This window comes from Dermacentor andersoni, chromosome 6 (genome assembly GCF_023375885.2).
Source record: "Dermacentor andersoni chromosome 6, qqDerAnde1_hic_scaffold, whole genome shotgun sequence".
NCBI classification, from domain to species: Eukaryota; Metazoa; Arthropoda; class Arachnida; order Ixodida; family Ixodidae; genus Dermacentor; species Dermacentor andersoni.
In genome coordinates this window covers 55,993,538-56,015,347 of record NC_092819.1, presented here as the reverse complement: position 1 = coordinate 56,015,347, position 21,810 = coordinate 55,993,538, and the positions used below count along the sequence as shown (strand labels likewise).

At 44.8% G+C, this 21,810-nt stretch overlaps 2 protein-coding genes across 3 annotated transcripts in view; both read left to right on the top strand.

Annotated features, from left to right (window-relative positions):
* Positions 1 to 11,412, top strand: part of Oatp30B (Organic anion transporting polypeptide 30B) — a 253,853-nt gene extending 242,441 nt beyond the window's left edge. For both annotated transcript variants that reach the window (XM_050171658.2, XM_050171656.2), the window contains exons 16-19: positions 1,412 to 1,602; positions 2,579 to 2,643; positions 3,502 to 3,625; positions 4,344 to 11,412. In XM_050171658.2, the coding sequence (XP_050027615.1) occupies positions 1,412 to 1,602; positions 2,579 to 2,643; positions 3,502 to 3,625; positions 4,344 to 4,695 (732 nt within the window). In that variant the 3' untranslated portion in view covers positions 4,696 to 11,412. The remainder of the gene's footprint in view (positions 1 to 1,411; positions 1,603 to 2,578; positions 2,644 to 3,501; positions 3,626 to 4,343) is intronic.
* A 7,910-nt stretch (positions 11,413 to 19,322) lies between these two features.
* Positions 19,323 to 21,396, top strand: LOC126522841 (DNA-directed RNA polymerase III subunit RPC10-like). Its single transcript, XM_050171677.2, has 2 exons — positions 19,323 to 19,691; positions 20,851 to 21,396. The coding sequence occupies exon 2, from the start codon at positions 20,905 to 20,907 to the stop codon at positions 21,229 to 21,231; it is 327 nt and encodes a 108-aa protein (XP_050027634.1). The 5' UTR covers positions 19,323 to 19,691; positions 20,851 to 20,904; the 3' UTR covers positions 21,232 to 21,396.
* The last annotated feature ends 414 nt before the right edge of the window (positions 21,397 to 21,810 follow it).

Genomic DNA, 21,810 nt, shown 5'->3' with positions numbered 1-21,810 from the left:
CGCAGTGGCGCCTCCGACTAGCATTCCTCTGACCCCGCCATAGAGGAAGAGCTTAGGAGAGACATCTCAACGGCGCGTGCGAAGAAAAAAATAGGACGTGGTGGAAATTTGTGTTGCAGGCATGTGCAGGCGTGCATCACCGATTACTTCTGTTCGTGACAGGTTAGTCACTTCTGTTAGTGTCGCTGCACCGCCATGTACCCCATAGAGTCAATCTATAAGAATGTCTGCAATTTCAGACGCGAAAGACCTTCGCTTTCTGGCTTTCCGGACTTTTTGCCATGACCGCAGGTCCGAAACGGCATTAATCGAAGCCACCACCACCGCCATTTTGATTATTGCGCCGCCTCTAGCCAGCGCTCTCGCTGAAAGCTGTAGCCGCACCACGGCAACGCTAGGCCTAGCTACTTCGACGCTCGATACCAAGCTTCTTGCTGTTTGGTGCCGTGTTTTTCATTGAGACGATTCGCCGCTGTTAGCAATGGCGACAACTCCGCCTTTGTAATCCTCGTCAATGTCTTCGGAGCGCAAAAAGCACGGCGAGTTGCGTGATGCCGGTTCCCGAAAGTCAACTTCGCCCCAATACAGAAGTTTTACGCGGTGAAGCATGTGATAGCACGTGTTTGCACGTGATAGCATATAAATGATAAACATTAAAACTCCATGCGGCTGTGCCTGCTTAAATTAGCCCTGCACCCTTCTTTTATTTAATTGCTCTCATTTACTGTGCCGTATTCCAACCCACGTGATTCCAAGGAACATTAGAATGGAACATGACATCAGTTCAAACTGGTATAGCATGCTTTGAGAATTCTTTGCGTATTCTGCATTTTGTTGACACATAAAACGGCTGAAAAGGATGGCCAGGCCTTCCATTTCGAATATGAGGCCGAAACTGCGACGTCAGTGACGCCAGTCTGATGTCACAGATGTCACAGTAGCTCCATGACTTGTGGCCGTTTTAGTGCAGGTACCCCCACCCCCCACACACACACAATGTTGCCACGTTGAGCTTTTGCTGACTTTGAATGCAGTGTAGTCTTTCTTCACTTGTAAACAATCGAGTAGATTCAAGCAGCCACGGCAAAAGCCCATGACATCAAGGGCAGCTGGTGCTGGATTTCTTAAAAGTGCCCATCTTTTGCTTTTGTTTGTTTTGGACTTGCTTAGTCCCAGATCACAGTAAAACTGGTTTTTTGGGGGTATTCCAGAAGTGTAAGCCTAATCTAGCACAGCTTCGTATTTCTTTAGTGTTCCCATGCCTGGATAGGCATGCAAAGGTGCCCCGTAAACAGCGTTCCCATTTGTGTTTTCATTAGGAAATGGTATGCATGTTTTAACATGCCATTTGCAATTCCTGTCCTCCTTGGGGCATGCTGTAACTTTTAGGCCTGTCGGGTTCCTCGTGCAGCTCAACTACACGTCGTGTGCCTGCATTGTGCCTAATGTGACCATGAACCCCGAAGTGACAGCCGTACCACTGGCGACCAGCGGGCCGTGTCCGCAGCCGTGTCTGGCATTCATCCCGTTCATGGTGCTTCTGTTTGCCATGACTCTGGTGGTCTCCATAACGCAGATGCCACTGCTCATGATCATACTGCGGTGAGCCCGGCTGACTGCCGAGAATATTTCCCTTATCTCTTCCAACATGTGCATGATGTCTGTTTGAACATGCACAGAATATCTCTTTCAATTCTAAATGATGATCAACTGTTCACTTTGAAAGGGTAAATTAGTATCCACCTGAAAGTATGAATGAGGTTTTTTTTCTTATTATTTTCTGCATTTATATGCAGAAAATCGAGTAAAGCTAAATGCCATCCTGCCTGATGTTGCTTCAGTAGCGTACAGCTGTGATGTAGCTGACATGGCTTGCTTGAAAAAAAAAGTTTGCTGTTTAAGAAAAATTTATATGTGTGCCGAGATTTGACCCCAGCCATCGCCAGCCCTTCGCGGCAGATCCATATGTGTTACTTGCAGCAGAACTTTGACCGCTTGTGCGGTGTGCCAGTATACAGCTTATTTTCCTCTCCTCCCTTATTGGTGTGCCACTACGGAACACTTTAAACTGGTAAATTCACACCAAAAAGGCTTGCATAGTCAAAGTGACAGTCCAGGGACTGGAACCTCCTTCTTAGTGTTTAGCTTCTTCATTCACATGGCTGATGAATGGATAAGAGAAGTGGTCATTACTCGACTGATTTGGCAGTGTCTACTCTGGACACCAGGGATAACTGAGGCAGTATCAACAGTGGAGGAGCCGCTACAGAGTGCTTGCATTGCCAGACCAAAACATCCTTCGTCCAGTTTGGAATTTTGTGTCACCATGTAGCGGGAGAAAAAAAATGGGCCAGAGTTTCCACATGGGAGCACTGTAGACATGTGAACTGAACCTGTAATTGGCGTGGTGAGATGCAAATTGACATAGCCAATGGCAGGTAGCATGTAAAACATGGAAGTGCGGCGGATATATACAGGCAGCAAACAGGACTTTAATATCTGTCATTGGTTCCACTCATGCCTTCATTCGTGCAGGCACTGAAGTCTTGCTTAAACTGCTTTCTGTTCACACTTTCAGATCTGTTGGTGAAGAAGAGAGGTCCTTTGCATTGGGAATGCAATTTGTAATATTTAGGTTATTTGGTAAGTGTGCAAAGAACCGCATTCTGCGCAGTTAATTAGCATCTTACGAAGATTTACAGTAAGAAACGAAATCCCTTATTTTTTATCATGTCTCAGTGCTCATGCATGCACATTGTCTATATTATGCTAAATTAATGTTACCTATCGATTTCACACCAGCAATATGGTCATATTGCTGGTGTGAAATTAATAGCTCTGTGTTAGAAGCACGGAAAATGTCCAGATAGGTGAAAGACAGCACACATAAACGAAGCACAACTTCTTCTAGACAGACAGCTCAAAGTTGTGTGGGGTACCAAAATTGTGGTTGCATTAAACTACACGTTGTTCACACTGAAATAGTTATCTGTTACTAAAATATTGTGCTGATAATACATATTCAACCATTTGCTCCTTTGTCCCAGCTTTCCTGTGTTCTTTAATAGTATACGTATGAATTTTGAACCAAGCCTGTCGTTTAATCAACCACCTTTATCTAACGACACAAAAGTACATCATGCTTAAATGAGTTATAGCTACAATAGCAGCGAGCACATTTTTCATGCAGTACCATGGAAGCTGCAACTCGAAACACTTGTTTCTAAAAAAAAAAAAATTAACCATTTAAATAAACAGAGTTGTAGCTAGTTCGAATAAAAAGTCAGGTGTTATGAAGCTGTGTATGTTTCAAAACTTGAAGTCTTTCAAACTAAGTAAAACAGTTACAATAATCAGACATATGGCTAAGCCTAACATAGCCATAGCATCTGGTCCTTTTTTAGCATTTAGTCCTTACTAAAATTTATAATGTTGTGACACAATGCAATCTCAAGAATGTTTGTGACTATCGATGTTGACACTCTTTGTATCTGCTTGCAGGTTACATCCCAGCACCAATAATGTTTGGTAATGTGATAGATTCGTCCTGTATCCTTCGAAAGGCTCACTGCGGCAAGCCAGGAGGCTTCTGCTTAGTCTATGACATTGAGCAGTTTCGACTGAGGTGAGTTTCATTCAAATATTGCCGGTGCCTTGATGGCTCTAATTTTTGGTTAATGGCCAGGAATATTTCCAGCGACATAAAATTTGGTCGGCACTGCTGTATCAAACCTTTTTCACTGCACAATTTTTACATCACGCCTTGCCAAGGATCCTGGTCCAATGGGAAAATTAATTTACCTTTTCTCTTAGTGCAAAGCAATCTTTGCCTACATTAGACACCTTGGGTCTGTCTATATATCTATCTATTTATCTAGCCAGCCTCTTACACCGACCCGGGGACCCAAGTTGTCTGCTAGCTTGAGCCACTAAGTACGTGCTCATGGTCGGGATGCCTCGTGCTCCATCTCTTCTGTCCCAAGTTTGGGGCTGCTTGTGCGCTAGGTCTAAAGCTAAATCATCATTAATAAAGTGTGCATGTATTCCATAAATGGCATGTGCTCGTGCAAAGTTTTCGTTTTTTTAACGCGTGCTACACCCCCATAATTGCATGATTTTTACCAATTTTAAACGCCACAGGCAGGCACGTATGCAGTCAATTACTAAGGTCTGCAGGCTTCCAATTGTTTGTTTCTTATGTTTGAAGTCTTAAATATTTTTGCATCATGAGAAAGCAACAGATAATCAGAAGGGAGCGAAGGACAGATGTGAAAAGCTCCACTGAACCAGACAATGTAGGAGGTCATTTTCGCATTCACTCATTTATTTTGCTGTTTGTGTAGGTACATTGCCGTCTGCTCAGGCCTCAAAGTGGCCGCCGGGCTACTGTTCTTCCTCGACTGGCTTCTGATCACGTGGCGGCACAAGCGCGAACTCAAGGAGGCGCCACCCATGACGGTCGGAGAAATCGTCTCCTCCATCATCTCGCTGGACCGTCTCTCTGCGCTTGGCTGGGGCGAGGGCGAGCAGAAGGAAGATGTCCTCCCTCTGGGGAACTGCGCGGAGGACATCGTCGACAGTGGCAACGAGAATGCAGTCCACTCGGGTACGGAGCACGAAGAGAAAGACCGGCATTGTCAGCCGCTGCTCAGGAGCACCACAGCTCAGCCGGGCCCATCAGAACTGGTCTGCTAGCTCGACTAGTACGGTGTGTAACTGTGTACAAGTCATGCAGCGAGTGTTGAGTCATCTTCAGCCTCACGTGAACATACACGACGAGTACACCAATAACGCTACAGGCTCAACCTATGCCTTGCCAGTGCCGCGGGTGCTTCGACTGAAATCGCAACAAAAGTTGAGCTGGACCTGCATGCTCATTAACTGCCTTCTGGTGGTGGAAGAAAGAATGGTTGCAGCTACCTCCAGCTGGGCTGTATTGCGATTTTCCAGAAGCCCCCCCTTGGCGCACGGAGAGCATACGATGAGGTTGTTGGCTCAGCACTCGGCCTATCGTGTATCGGCAACTAGCCTCCAGGTTCCGGATGAAACCGACCACCTCTTGGTTCTACTAGCTACAAACTACGGACTTGACATGTGGCGTAAATGCTGTGCAAGCACATGTCAGAGCCACCAGACCGTCGATGGCACCACTGGTAACAGAGAACACGCCTACTAACATCACAGGCCTTGTTTCTGGGCCTCCTGAAAATGAAAATGACAATAACCACTACATCCAGAGTGGCTCGTGGCAGCGTTGGGGTGGGGGAACCACTGTTCACAACGTGTGCAGGTAATATGCAGACCTTAGAGTGCCTACAGTGCTTATACCCTTGGAGATTTGGTGGCGTTTCCAAAATGACAGGTTTCAAGTCAGCGTCGCATCAAAAGCCGCTAAGAAAGCGTGAGTTCAGAGCGGCAGATCATAGCTGCAATCACCTCTTCGTTTTCTTTCCCTCTCTGCGTTAAAGTGATTGTTTGCCAACGTTAGCCTACTGAGATTGTTTTCCTTGGGCATGGTGGCAGTGTTATTTTTGATGCACAACTCGTCATCCACATCACGTTGTACAAATATTATCGGGTGGGGAGGATACGTTCAAGTCGGTAGTAGGTAGTAACACACTTCCATTGGTAATGACAGGCTTTTTTTTTTTACTTCTATCCTTGTTCAAACAGACATCTTGCATTTACATAATGGCTCTCTTTCCACACCATTGCATTTTCTTGTAAAGTTTTTGTTTCTCGCTTGAACACTGCTGTGGCCCTCTGTTCCTTGTGTATTAAAGGGACATTAACATAATGACACAGTTTAAGCTGGCAAATTATCCCTTCAAAATCCTAATGTGCATTTCGTTGGTAGAAGAAATATATTATTGCAAAAACAGAGGAAAAACTTGTTTTCTTGAATTCAGCACCCAAATTGCGGCACTGATGGCATCGTGACATCACAGATATCACTGCATCTTCTTTATGTTTGTGTCCTTCAGCAGGCAGTGTTTGCAGAACTTGCCAGGTTGGTTGTTCTTGTTATTTTAGAGTGCAATTGACTCTTTTCTGTCAATAAGCAGTTATCCAGGCCATATCGGATACTACCAAAATCTATCACGTTACACGTAGCCAATTCAGTAATTTCAAAAATTACACCTTCGTTTTTTTTTTTTTTTTTTTTTTTTCACAGCAAGCCTTTGCTCATGGCAGGACAAACATATTCACAATACAAGCAATGTGGTTCTCCAGTCTAGATGAAATCAAGATTGTCTTTAATGTCCGTTTAAGGTATCATTTTTCGTCATTATCATTGGCACTTTCATTCTGGCCAAGTTATTTCGAATCACCTTACCCTAAACACTGGACAGTAGTAACTGCATTTAATTGCAGTTATAAAAATTATTTATTTTGAAATGAAATTTCGCTTTGCGACTGCCTCGTGCTGTTGATTACAAAACAAGTTTCATTTTTTCTCAGCTCGTCAGAAAATGAGAAGCTAGATTCTTTCACTGCGCACTCGACACCTCGCAACCTTGAGCATTAGGGCGATTTAGGCCCGTGTTTCGCAACATTCTATTTCATTTTTCTATGGACCCTTTTCCTAATTTGTAAGTGTGCTTCTCTACATTGCACATTTGCTGAACTAATGACGGCACCAGTCGTTCAAATGAAAATGAAATTCTACCCGCACGTGCTGGGGAATGCCTCTCGCATGCTTTCGTCACGAGAGCCTCGCTTCAATTCACGTCGCTTTTGTTTCCTAAACGTAGCCTCATCTACATTTTCTATGTCGTAATACAAGCAAGCTGTGCTTGTGCACACTGCATGCAAAAACAACCAAGCTGCCATTAGTAGGGCAAGCTGCATTGCAGGAAAGCTAGCTTTACAATTTTCAAAGGGATCCAAGTGATAGCAGCAGCCACGCTATATTCGAGCAAATTATAAAAGGCAGAAAGAATGTAAAACGAAATGGATTGTTAACAAAATACAGTCCAAGTTCAACATTCACCATGCAATGACACGACGGCCGCGCCAGCTAGCCTGGTATTGTTGCCTTATGAACTGTCACAATTTCGATGCAGTGACACTTTATCTGTGTTGAACTTGTCAAGTCACATCACTTGATTTTTTTTTCCTATTTTTGATGTGCCAGAACGCTTTATAAATAGAATGCTTATAAAGCAAGAGGGTTAACGAATTGCTCCTCTTGCTTTGTTTCTGAATCGTTCCGTGCTTCCTGGCACGTGTTTCATTACAGCACAGAAGCAGTGCATGTTTTATGTGGCTTCCATTTTATGAATTAGTATTCTTCCCTGGTTCAAATATTTATTGCTTTTACAGCTAATCTTCCTAAGGTCATGTCTTGTTCTAAATGGTTCAGTGGACCAGATAAACTGCCCATGTGTGTGTGTGTGTATGTGTGTGGCATATCCTATCCTTTACTCTTATCTTTCTTTCACATTTTGATGAGAGTTGTAAAGCTACTATTTAGTGTTCTTTTGTGAGAGGGTCACATATTGACTAGAATTTCATAGAAGTCTGGTATTTTCTTTCTTTCTTTCTTTCTTTCTTTCTTTCTTTCTTGCTTTCTTTTCTTGCACCTGTGGCAATAGCATTTATTCTTGTCCTAATCTGTGGGGTGCTGTAAGGTGAACATTTTACTCTTTATAAATGGCAGCATAATCATTGCATGACAAATACTTCATTCAGAAGACTGTTTCTCATCGCCACATCGTGCAGCCTCTGGAATGTCTGTACTTGCATTCATTTTATCTGATCTGATATCTGCAGCAGAAAAATACTTGCATTCACTGCATGTTCTATTTATCGTGTTTCAAACAGCTGTAATGAAAACTGCATGCGACAACAAAGGTTACCAGGTGTTTGTTTCTCAACTGAAGCATGTTCACATTGTAACATCAACAACATTAATTTGAACTTTTTGTTCTGAAAGGAGCAGATTCCCATATAACTGCTGTTTTCTTCTCTTACATTATTGGCAGTAATGAAAGCTACACCAAGAATTACATCTACATAAAGCTTACACCTGAAAAATATATATTCTGTTGAGCTTAGAAAAGGAAGACTGCTTTTATGACCTGAAGGTTAGCTAAGCTCACCCTGTTTTACCACATCATGTACCACATGTCGTAGATAAGGCAATTTATTTTTTTGACTATTATCAATTTACGTGTGTCCTGTTTCTTCATACACTGTAAAAATACAAACTTCACTTGTACAGAGCAGGTAGAATTTTCAATCGGTGTTATCACAAATTGCACTGATGAGTTTATTCACAATTCCACTTCTATTTTTGAGCATAGTTCTGTTAACGACCCCTTACACATCGCCCACATTTAATGAGCATCGAAACCTGTGACCATTGAAATCCACAAAGTTCCATTGGATATAATGCGTGGGATCATGTAGCTGACCCCACAGCACTCGATGATTTGAAAGGTTATTGGTTACAGTGGTCGTTGAAGGTGTCATGTGATATGGGTGTATGGCTCGATGTTTTCAATAGTCAATGCTGGTATCCTGCATCATAATGCAAACTCAAGATGAGAAGTTACTTCACTGATAGAGTTTTCTTCTTTGTTTTACAAGAAAACTGAACCATATGATCACTCTATGGCCTGAAACACTAACGACTTGATGGAATCTCAGTGGTCAGAGTGAGCAATCCTGAAGTCGTGTTCAAGTGCATATGTGATACACTGTAAAATATTGTCACAGGTGGCTCTTGCCTTTCGTAATGTATATACATGTATGTCATAGATGAGATATTTTGACAGAGCTAAGACTTAGGACTCTCTTCTAGAGTGTGACAAGTTTGTGCACAAAGCCCTTGATGAGGGGGAAAAAGAGCCACGCGTTCTTGCAAACTATGGCAATATCCACGTGCTGAGCATATGAACCTAGCTTGTGTGCCTACCGGGCACACTTAAAGCAGCCTTCGTCTCTTTAGTCTTGAAAGGTGCTTGGCCCAGCAATAGACTTGAGCACTCCACACATATGGCTTTCAATTAAAATCGAGCAGCTCTCATCGCACAGGAAAGGGGGCCTGTCCTGACCAATGTTGGCCCTGTATTGGACAGTGCTAACTCCTCTTCAAGTCGTGCTGGCCCAGTGATGTGACAACATCAGCTGGTATTGGCCCCCTTCTCCACTGCTAGGAAAGTGAAAAAAGAAAAATTGAAACCACACTCTTCAGGGTGCACTATGTTTTGTATTTTCTATATTGTTTTTAGTGGGAAGGAAAAGAAAGGAAAAACGAAAGTCCACAATCAGTGTATACATACATTGAATACATCTTAGAGGTAAGTTGTGTATAATAAAAGTTAAAGTTATGCAAGTGAGAGATAAGGAGAGAGTATCCATGTTGGTAGTCATAGGAATTATTTCTGTGTGTGCTAACTAAGAATAAAAAGAAGCACAAGCCAGAGACGCCCTTTTATAGTTAGTTTTTGGTTTGTGTAGATAGGAAAATGAGAAGCGATGACTAGAGCATATATTTGAGAAATAGTCTGCTGTGTCTCCATCATATCATTAAAGTTAGTTCTTTCCCGTCTTGTGGTCCTTTGTATTGGGTACAGAACTGTACAGAATAATCTTGCTTTGGTAAACTTTTTGTACTCGTGAGTATCTTCAGGAGAAACAGCCTCAGATCAAGACTTGCAAGTAACCGCACATCTGCACTCTGTTATAATCCGCTTTCATAGCATATCCATTTGATAAGTTTGACCAAACTTACCTAAGGTGTGATGTGTGGTCTGGTCACACTTGTACTTCCACACTGGGCCCATAATGAAGCTGCGTAGGAATACAGCCTTCAATGCAGAAACCGGAAGTAAAAGAATGGTGTAGTTAGGTTCATGCAGCTGTTCTGAAAATGTTCAAAAAACAAGCGCGTCTTTTCTGAGGATACCATGGACGAAGTTGGCCAATAACCCCATGCATCAAAACGTTCACATGGGAAGAGCAACTAATTTGTTTAATCTCATTACTTCAGCTCAGAAATCTGAAGCACTGTCCTCCTGCATTATGATTCAGTGTTTCTTAAAGCATGCAGTTAACAGACTTCTAATAATGGTTGAAAATACTTTAGCGGTAAATATTTTTTCTGGTTTGCCAGTTGTAATGCAGCAAGATTATCACTGCATAATGCACCATCCTATACGGGACACATTTGACACGAAATGGTATGTGTTATACATCATACCCTGAGTGGTTTGCATTTTTGATGTATTTTTCCATGTTCAATTAACTTTTGAGGCAGAAGAGCTTGGCAGGAGAAAATCACCAATGGATGCCAGCAACAACAGAGAGCTTTTCGTGCTATGCATCGTCTATTTTTCAAGTTCTAACAGACTGCAACAAGCATGTTTTGCATGATACCATTTTGATAAAAAAAGAAATTGATGGTTCTGAACGAGGGTATTTAACCAGTGGTGTTTGAACAGTGGGTCAGGTGGTACTAATTTGACTGGTTAACATGCCAACATAGGAGTCTTGTAATTTTGCAGGAAACTGCCATCTGCTTTGCACACTTTTCGTTTTGTACAGTGCAGTTGCAGTTTTACGGGCTTGTCCCAAGGTGCATTGGGACACCTTGTATATTGTGTAGGCTTCCAGCTTCGGTTTTCACGTGTGTAGTTACAAAGGGTTTTACACGGACAATGTAGCGAAGCTAAATTTTGTTGTTTAGGTCGTTATGCAGGCAAACAAAACATGTCTATCATGCAGATTTGTACGCATGCTTGCTCCCGTTTCACCTGCATTGTACACCTTGTTATTTTTTAAGGCGAAGGAGTGCACTGTAGAGATTACTGCACGTGGTGTACTTTGTTCTGACGTTGAAACTTCAGTGGTTTTAACCTTTATTTATTTCAGCCTGTTTATACATATGGATGTGTATCTATCTAGGACAGTGATGTTCTTGCAACGGTATTTTGGGTTCTCCACTACATGAGCAGCATGTTGTTGTCCTCGTAGTAGGGAAGGAATGCATGGAGATACCATGTTCGTTTTGGGGGAAATTGTTACCATGCATTGTGTCTTCGTCATTACAAATGAATCTCGGCGGAGCATAACTGTGCAATTTCTTTTTATATAAGAGATGATTTTCTGTAGTGTTTCACTAATGAGTTGTTCTTGCTTAGCTGACACTGACACGTTTAAACATGTTGGCACTTCATCTGAACTAGCGTACTAGCATGCATGTCTGTGCATATGCTGTTTTCTTGAAGAGGACTGCCCCTTTGTTGCCATTGCTGCAGTCCTGTTAAATTGTATTGCCAGTATACATATAGCTGCGCTGCAAAATTACCCTGTGGCTTCGTGAGTTGTTGCCGTTTTCATACATATTTTTTTTTTGTACAAGAAACGTCATGGCACATTAAAAGCTGTATTGTTTGAAAATAATGGCATTGTCTTCATTTAAAGTGAATAGCTTTCTTTTGACTCTTTCAACCGTTTTTGTGGTGGTCAGTCGTGGATGAACTTTCGTTGCCGTTACAAAGGCGCTGACACAAAGCGCACATGTTCTCGTGCAAACGAGCTGCGGGGCACATTCGTCATCGAACGGCCCGCCGTTATAACTTTTTGAGACACACATACTGTCACTTGAGAGCTGTGGGGTGTCTGAAGGTGCCAGTCGCCTTCCACACCAGCATTCGCACTGCTCAAAATGACACAAATATGACAAATCAGCTTATGTGTATAGCTACCTATACTACCATCGCAGATGTGCTGGTTAATGGCCCTGTTCTCTCTACGGGCAAACTAAGGTGTGTAAGTTTCAACAGTATTTCTATTTCCATTGCCAATGAAGAAAATCAGTGTGAAAAAAAAATACAACTAGCACAGGGAGAAAAGACAATGACGAGCGCTACACCATCATTTCCCACCACGAGGGCTTGGCTAGGCAAGCTAATGCTCAGGAGGAAGGCAACACTATCAAGATGGAAGAATGTTACAGTCAGGTTGTCGCTACTGGTTCGTATACTCTGCAGGAGTACGAGACTTTAGCTGATGTTCTGTTACCTGCTCTGAGGAGAGTGTTGAAGGTAAAATCTCTGAAGTTCTTGACAAAGACCATGATGTTTAGTGACAGTCATGACATAGGCATTTACTGCTCTAATGCGTGTTACTGTTTCAGGCCAGACAGGAGACATTTAGTTGAAAATCTGCATTGCTAATTTGAATGCGAGGCCTCCGGCGGTATTTTTGGGAAGTATGCAAAGCAATAATCAAAGCAGAGCGCAATAACGTTTTTCTTGTTTCACCACAGTAAACCTGAAACACTCGGTGCTTTTCAAACAGCTATTAGTAAATTTGGTGTTCTTCACCTTAACAAAACTCCTAATTTGGAATGCTTCTTTTTGTCCCTTCAAGTTCTGTTTACATGAAGTCTGCTGTATATGCCTTCAAGGGCATCATTCCTTTAATAAAACGAGTAGCTTTCTAGAAGCATTCAGCTGTTCCTTTACATTGCAATCATTGACAATGGTTACTGCACAATTTGCCTCTCTTTTTTTAACACTATTTTAAAATATCAGTTCACAGAACAGTGAATTCCTACGCTAAGGAACATTGTGGTAACCTCCCGTTAGCTTGTAAGGCATGTCAAGAAAGGGATCTACGGGCTTGCATTCCATGTGGTATATATATCTCTCGCCTAACAAGACAGTAAAGAAACCAAATAAGTGGCACGGCTTGCACGAAATATGCCCAAAAATATCTGGAATATTTCGCCCAAATAGTCTACTCAGCAGTCTTTAGATCTGGCTGGTTTTAATAAAAAGTGTGCTTTGTTGATTGTTAACCCGGAAGCAGCATAGTGGAAGGGAGGTGGAGCTCGGCGATGTTTGTACCGAAAGCCCTCTCTCTCCCAGCCCCGGGAGAGTGGAAAGGAGATGGGTCTCATGCGGGATTGGCGGTGAGGTGAGAAGGAAAGCCTGAAAAATGAGATGCGCGCGCCGGCGCGATTACTGCGTGGAGGTTGGCGCCGGATCACGTGACCACCTTAGGGCCGCCGGCCGCGCGCGCCGGGTCTTCAACGGTTTCGGGTGGATCGCGCTCGCCTGTGTTTGCATATGTGTCAGATCAACGTCGCCTGGAGTTGTAGGTCAGATGGGATGGGGTCAGGGTGGATGGTCTTGACGTTGCGGCAGTGAGTGGAGGGAGTGAAACGGAAGAAATAACAAAAGATAGCCAAGACGCCTCTGCCCACGAAGTTCGAACCGATAGCCGCTGTTGCAATTTCGAAGCGTCGAGTAGACGCCGAGCTGTCGAGACACTCGGAGGCACCCAGCGCGATTGGAAAGGCTCAGCGGCGAAGCATCGACGGCTGAAGAACGGGCGCTGAATCTTGGTGGCGAGTTTATACAACAGTAAATAAATCGTTGCGTACATGCACTCTGTCTACAGGGGCGTGGCAATGTGGCACATGTTGCATGCGCTACGGTGGGTGGTGGTTCAATGTATTGATGCTCGGGAACTATAAACAATGAGTAGACATAACATGGACAATAAGCAGGAGAAGTAGTAGAATAAAACACTCAAGGGTCACACATAGAAACGCAAAGCGTGAGAACACAACCTATGGTGTCGAGTACGTCTCGCTCAAGTGCAGTGTGGGGTTCCCCCAAACTCTTCAGACTGGTTTTGGGGAATGGCTGAATTTCTTGAAAATCTTTGCCAAAATAAAAAAAAAATTACAGGGTCTCTTAAGATATCTATTAAGAGGCGAACGGCGAAAGCCTACTCTTCCTCCTCTTATCAATCGCCTCTTTCTCTGCTTTCTTTTAGTCATTACTGCTCACTACTAACCATTTTTAGTCATTTTTAATCAACTGTGGTCATTACAAACCGCCGTTAGATATGTTGGTCATATTGTGTCGTCATTACAAGCCGTGATTAGACATATTTGTCATATCGGAGTCATTAGTAGTCATTATTAACCTCTACCAATCTATTATAACGTTATCATTCACTAACTGTCACTATCAATCATTTTTCATTCTTTAATCTGTCTTTAATCTGTCTTCATATGGCGTGATGACGCTTCGGCGGACACATCCGGCGGTCAAGTCTGCTGACACAAACTTCACCATGAACCTAGAAAGGCTTTCGCCTTAATGCCTTAAATGGATCCCGGCCCACATAGGGGAAGTAACCTCGGAAGACTCGAGCACCCCTCCCAACCTCGACGAGAAGGCCCACCGAGCCGCGCGCGAAATAACCCACCGCAGCTTAGACTGTGACGGCCCAACTTAGGCCCAACACCCCGCACTCGCCGCGGAAGGGGGGGGGGGGGGGGGGACTACGGCAGAGGCGATGGAGAACACGGAGGAGGCGGTGACGACGGCGAAGTAGCGATACAGGACAACATGGACAAACTGGTCACGTACCACGACACACTGACACACTATACAAAACAAAAAGAAGCATACCCACAGCCGCACAAACAACGCGACAGGTCTCGGGAAACAGATTGGAGAAGGTCGCAAACTAGAACCTTTCGAAGCCCAGCACACTTAGTGAATTCCAGACAATAACAAGAAGCGAGCTGCAAGCTCTGCAAGTACGAACCCTAAGACATGGGGCGCACATCTTATAGAAATACGCAAGAGATCATAGCAATATACATAAAGGACAACATAGAACCAGACCTTCTCGAGGAGCGATGGCTAAGCGCTCCGACTAGCTGGAATCTATACGACAAACTATGGTCAATCCAGCGGGCCCGGGCAATGGTGGCAAGGCTATGCCTCGCCGCATATATGGCCCAGGTGGCCTGAGCCCGGGCTGGCAGCCAGGCACGTACCCAAGGGGGGGCCCGGGGGGGCCCGGCCCCCCCCCCCCCCCCCGAAATCAAGTGGCATACCCCCCCCCCTCCCCCCACCCACCACACCTCACACATTCCTAAAGCGCCGCCAGATCAATGTTGAGACTTGGCAGTTGTTCATCGGTCAGCGTTATGCTGCCTTTTTCACTCCTTTTAGATGGCAGTAGTTAACGGCATCTCTTGTAATGTGAAGGACAGTTTTCTCATAGATTCCGCACCCGCGCGATTAACTCGAAATGAGTTCAGTTGTCACCATCTATTCAACCGTCACGCGCATAGCTGTTGCTTTTGTTAGTTCAACCTTCTTTGTTTAGGCTGATCCTGGGACCAGGAGAGGGATGCGGCTGTTACTCAGCTGGTCTGTACTCTCATGGAACGAGTTGCGGCGGGAGAAAACGCCAACTGCATTTAACTTATCCCTTTGCTTCATTATTTCCTTGAGTTACGGCTCGCCGCGACGCTGGCTGATGCCCGGAACCATATACACGTGATATGGGTTAGGTAAGGTGGGAAATAAAATAATGTGAAAGAGCGTCCATCATGAAACCCTGCAATAACCCTTAAGCCCATAAGCAAGATGAATGTCGCCCGTTACCTCGTCTGTTTTTCCCTAATTGTATAGCACTTTTCGTGCAAAATTGGCAACTGGAAACAAAAATCGCAATGAGTTGAGAAATTAAGCGATCTACTAAGGGAGAGAGCCAAGGCAACAACCAAACTGCAAGCAAAAGCGAATAATAAAAAAAGTTAACCGTTGTTTATGAGAATATTTATGGATCAACATCTTTTTATTTAAAAAGGAAGTAGAGAAAACGCCGCCGGAAGTGGAGAACAATTACTTGTTTTGAATGACGCTTCTACAGTTATCGGTCGAACCGCCTCACGTAGCCACTTCTCTGCTGTGCTTATGTGGGTAATGCGCTCACCTTTCGCGGTGAGCGCAGTACGTCTAGAATCGCAGAGTCCTGCGCTCTACGCGGTTGTATGGGACTGGCGGCCGCACAGCGTTACGCAACTCGCGGAACTGTCAAAACTGATCAACAAGGCGAGAATAACTGATATTCGAAACTATAACATGAGAAAGACTGAAGAAGCCGGAAAAAATGAACGCAGCCTGAAATCAGTAAAAAAGAAACCTGGCATAGGACAAACCATGATGTATGCACTAAAAGATAAGAAGGATAATATCATCAGCAATCTGGAAGATATAGTAAAAGCAGCGGAAAAATTCTAAGCTGACCTGTATACAGTACCCAGAGGAGTCACGATACCTCACTTAGAAATAGTAATGAACAGGATACCGAAACTCTCCTATAACTAGCGATGAGGTCAGAAGGGCCCTGCAAGGCATGAAACGATGAAGAACGGGAGGAGAAGGTGGAATAACAGTCGATTTAATCAAAGATGGAGGAGACATAATGCTTGGAAAACTGGCGGCTCTTTATACGAAGTGTCTATCGCCTGCAAGGGTCCCAGAAAACTGGAAGAATGCAGACATACTAATCCACAAAAAAAGGAGACGTTAAAGAATTGAAAAATTATGGGACCATTACCTTACTCCCAGTATTATATAAAATATTTACCAAAATAATCTCCAAACACTGGACTTTAATCAACCAAGGGAACAGGCTGGCTTCAGGAAGGGATACTCTACAATGGATCAGACCCATGTCATCAATCAGGTTATCGCGAAATCTGCAGAGTACAATAAGCCTCTCCATGTGGCTTATATAGATTACGAAAAGGCATTTGATTTAGTAGAGATACCAGCAATCGTAGAGGCACTACGTAATCAAGGAGTACAGAACGCTTACGTAAAAAGCTTGGAAAATATTGCTATATGCGTGTGGTATTTGTTTGTTCGAACGAGGCGCGTAGGCGCCATCACTCCAGAAAAGAGGAGGAAGAACGAACTGAGCTCGCGCTGTGAATCTAACCGGTCAGAGCTGCAAGCGTTGTTGTAAATATAATCTGTAAATAGTTTTTCGTCTTACTGACTCGTCCTTCGCGTAAGAATATCTACAGAGGTTCTACAGCTACCTTAATTCTACATAAGAAAAGCAGGGAGATACCTATAGAGAAAGTGGTCAGACATGGAGACACAATTTCTCCAAAGCTATTCACTGCGTGCTTAGAAGAATTCAAGCTATTAAACTGGGAAGGCTTAGGTGTAAAGATCGACGGCAAATATCTCGGCAACCTTCGGTTTGCCAATGACATTGTTCTATTCAACAACAATGCAGACGAGTTACAACAAATGATTGGAGACCTAAACAGAGAGAGTGTAAGAGTGGGGTTGAATATTAATATGCAGGAGTTGAAGATAATGATAAATAGCCAGGCAAAGGAACAAGAGATCAGCATCGCCAGTCGGCCACTAGAGACTGTGAAGGAGTACGTTTACCTAGGTCAATTAATCACAGGGAACCCTGATCATGAGAAGGAAATTCACAGAAGAATAAAAATAGGTTGGATCGCATACGGCAGACATTGCCAGCTCCTGACAGGAAGCTTACCATTATTATTGAAAAGTAAGGTGTGCAATCAGTGCATTTTGCCAGTGCTGACATATGAGGCAGAGACTTGAGAGCAAGTTAAGGACAGCGCAAAGAGCGATCGAACGAAGATTGCTAGGCACAACGTTAAGAGAGAGAAAGATAGCGGTTTGGATCAGAGAGCGAACGGGTATAGACGATATTATAAGTGACATCAAGAGGAAAAAATGTAGCTGGGCAGGTCATGTAATGCGCCGGTTAGATAACCGTTGGACCATTATGGTTACAGAATGGGTACCAAGAGAAGGGAAACGCAATTGAGGACGACAAAACACTAGGTGGAGCGATGAAATTAGGAAATTCGCGGGCGCTAGTTGGAATCGGTTGGCGCAGCACAGGGTTTATTGGAGATCGCAGGGAGAGGCCTTCGTCCTGCAGTGCACATAAAACAGGCTGATGATGATGATGATGATGATGATGGTGGTGGTGGTGGTGGTGGTGGTGGTGGTGGTGGAGGTGGTGGTGGGCCCCCCCCCCCCCCCCCCCCCCCCGAAAAAAAATCCTGGGTACGTGCCTGGTAGCAGGGCAGAAGCGATAATGGTTTCGTATTCGTGAGCTTTCTCTCTGAGGCGACGTGCGGATGGATGGATGGATGTTATGAGCGTCCCCTTTGGAACGGGGCGGTGGGTTGCGCCACCAAGCTCTTGCTATTGTACTGTCTAATGTCCTACCTAGGTTAAACAATTAAAAAAGAAAACACTATGAACTACCACGCCCAAATTTTCTGATCCCCTATTGCGAGCTGTGCTTGTACGTCTCCGTGCGGTGCGCCTCCTAAAGCGCCATCTCGTTCCTCTATGGCAAACTGCTCCACGAAGAGGGTCTGTATTGCATCCCGTGTAAACATTCCCTGTCTCCTTTAAGGCCAAGGTCAAACAAGGCGCGCTGGGGGCTGCGTTGTTGCGAGACGCGAGCAAGTTCGATGCCGTCAGAGTTTCTATAGTTTGGTAGGTCTCGTCAGCGCAGTTACACCGTTCCGGCGAACTCCGCCTCCGATGTTGCACCTAAGCCTCCGCATATTTTGCGAGTGCGTATTGGTACCATGGGCGGGATATTGCGACCGATTCGACGATTGTGATTGGCCGCGATACAGTCATCAGCTACCCTAGTCTAGTCGCCTAGGGAAGACGATGGTATTAAAAGCGGAGACCTTTGGAGCAGTGGGGCTGACGTGTCCTGATGCGAACTCGGCCGTTTAATATGCTCCTGTATGGAGTGGGCTTCTGTATCTGGAGCCAGTGTATATCGTGTAATATAAACCCCTTTTCCTTCATTCCTAATACCGAACGTACTCGTCGATGAGCTTGGTGGATTCCTGGCCCAAACGCCATCTCGAGTCGCAACAGTCGGAGTTCGACTGAGCTCGGCTGAGTAGAATTTCGGTGAGCCTGAGTCCGAATGTGCTCTACGCAAAAAATATAATTTGTGAGTGAGTCTGAGTGAGCTCCGTTTATTTTGCCGACATATGGTCAAGCGCATAAAAGCAAATCACTGTGGCACGCTTTGACAATACGAATGGCACTAGACAATCAGTTTTGTAAACTAAGCTCGCGAGTCGGGCAAATGGTTTATCTTAAATTATAGAAAGCGGAAAGTAAGAGAAGGATGGTAGCCTTGTCAGCGTGAGGCTGAGTGTGAAGGAGGGCGGATAAAGTTTTTCTAGGTGAGGAAGAGGGTCCGGAAGGGCGGCCAAATTTTTCAACGTGAGGGTGAGTGTTACGTTAGCGTGGTACTTGCGGCGGGAGAGAGAGAAAGAAAATGAGGGCATTTGCCCACCTCTGCTTAGCAGCAGTAAGTAAGCGAGGCTTTTTTTTTTCTTTACACTTAAATCAATAGATACAATCACGCAGATTTTACCAAAGAATGATCGGCGTCTCGCTAGACGCTTAAACAACAAGAAATGAGAGAAAAAAAAAGAGAGAGAAAATAACTCATCGCACAGCGCGCCATGCTCCGTAAGAAAATACTAGAGAACCAGCGACTTTATTTTACCTCTATGTGTTTTTTGTTGGGTGCACTTTTCATTACCTCCAATGTAGCCAATCCCCTAGCGAGTACGAGCCGTATTCTGAGGCAACAACAACCGTCCATTTCTTGGCCTATCCCCCATAGTGGGTAGGAGCCACATATGGGGTAGGAAGAATAACAACAACACGACGAGGAAAAGCCAAGAACCACCGACTTCTTGGACAATCCCCCGTATAGTGGGTAAGCGCCACAAATGAGGAGCAAGCAACCAAGCAAGCGAAGCAAAGCAAAGCAAGCCGGCCAGCGAGCCAGCCAACCACTGCTCTGAGGTATAGATGTTTGTCTTGCCACGCACTTTCTGTTTTGTGTCTGTGTTTGCTGTCGTTTGTTGCAGTTACAGTGTCGCTCACGCATTTTTCTGCGCACGGAGTGGCGCGTCATTGTACGGCAACTCGATGCGTTTTGATCGAGAGGCCGTGGTTAATTGCGCGAAACGGCCTCGCTGCATGGTTCCATCGGCTCCTTGCGCGTTCTGTCCCGCTGTGAAGGCCTCAGTACCAGATAATTCACTTTCACTTCTTGGACGATCACGACTCGCGGCGAAACACTAATATGGCAGTTTATGTGCCCCGAAAAAAAAAAAAAAAATCTGCATCTGTAGCTTTAACGCGTCGTTCCACCAACTTGTCTTTTCTACACGCTTTTCCAAACTATACAATTTTTACGCTTCAGCATTTGTGCTCGCTTATACTGGGCGGTAGCGTCTAGAGTATCTTATGCGCACCGAGTGGTGAAAGTTATTCTAGTTGCACTAGAATAACATGCACGACGCGTTATTCACAATACCCTCTAGACATCGGCACAGCTACATATATGCGGGTGCTTTGTTTTTTCAGATTGTACAAATGTTTTATAAAAAGAATATGAGCGTAGTGAACTTTCCCATGCGAGGCGGGTACGATTATAGTGCGGCAGATAACCACTGGGGGGCCTCTCTCTCTCTCTCTCTCTCTCTCTCTCTCTCTCTCTCTCTCTCTCTCTCTCTCTCTCTCTCTCTCTCTCTCTCTCTCTCTCTCTCTCTCTCTCTCTCTCTCTCTCTCTCTCTCTCTCTCCACATATATATATGCGTTACTAAGATATACTGTGCGAATGCAACGTACGTCCTACTCTCTTTTTCTTCATTATACTACTGGAACCAGCGTGATTTCTTTAGCCACAACTATATCTATATGTATGTTTACGATCCGACAGTGGTAGCTCACGGACGGAACCAGGGTACCTCGTTCCGACATTCGACCGCTTGCGGGTAAAGAAAAACGTGTTTAAAGTTGTTATAGTGCGCGCAAGGAATTAAAGACTTGCGGATGAGTCTGTGGCATCTCCCATAGTTTCAAAAGCACTGCGAAGAGAAAAAAAGAATCACTGTGTTTTCCGCAAATGTGAATCCGTACTTGGACAGTCTAAAACAATCTCTCATTTCGCAGGCAGGAGCTGTTCCGGCTGAGGCGGAGAGGAAACGAAGGAGAAACCCCCCGAAAAAAAATGATTCGATTCTGCCCAACCTGCGCGAATATGCTTTACGTGGACCGAGGCGAGGACGGCTTCTACTTCGCCTGCCACACCTGCCCGTTCGTGTACTACATCAAGAGTTGCATTCGCACCCGCGTCTACACACGGCTCAAGGACGTCGACGACGTGCTGGGAGGGGCCGCCGCCTGGGAGAACGTCGACTCGACCGAGGAGGTGTGCCCCAGGTGCGGACACAGGCGCGCCTTCTTCATGCAGATACAGACGCGATCGGCAGACGAACCCATGACCACGTTCTACAAGTGCTGCAATCCCGAATGCGGCCACCAGTGGAAGGAGTGAGCTGGCCCACGCTTCTCCGTCAGTCACTGCCTCGCGCCATTTCTTCTTCTTTGGTAGCATGGAAACGCGGAAAGTGCAGAGCATGCACATGCCTTGAAAGAAATTGGAAATAAGTTTGTGTCGAAAAGTTGTAAAATCTATAAAAATCCGGCAGTGCGTCGTCAACGTGCGGTCCTTTTTGTGTGTGTCCTCTCCGCGGCGAGTGTGTCTTTCAGCTGTGTCGACAGGTACTATGGATGTGTTCTAATTAGAAAGCTATGGGGACGGTGGCCGTGTTTTAAGACTGGTCCCAGATCTGACGAATATGAAAGGAAAGACAGATTCGCGATGACAGCGAGAAACGTCGGCTATAAGCAGAGCGCTTGGAAACGCGACGATAAAAGGTCGCCCGCGCGCAAGAAAACCGCTGTTACGCTCGCTGTGTTTTTCATAAACGGGGTGTTCCTATTTTAGCTGCACCGAATTGAAAAGGAAAATTCTCTCGGCAGACGGCACAATTCTAAGCCCCGGAACTAAATTACGCGATGAGGTGGCCACCACTCCTACGAGAAACCAGTATGCTTAATTGCGATAATTAAG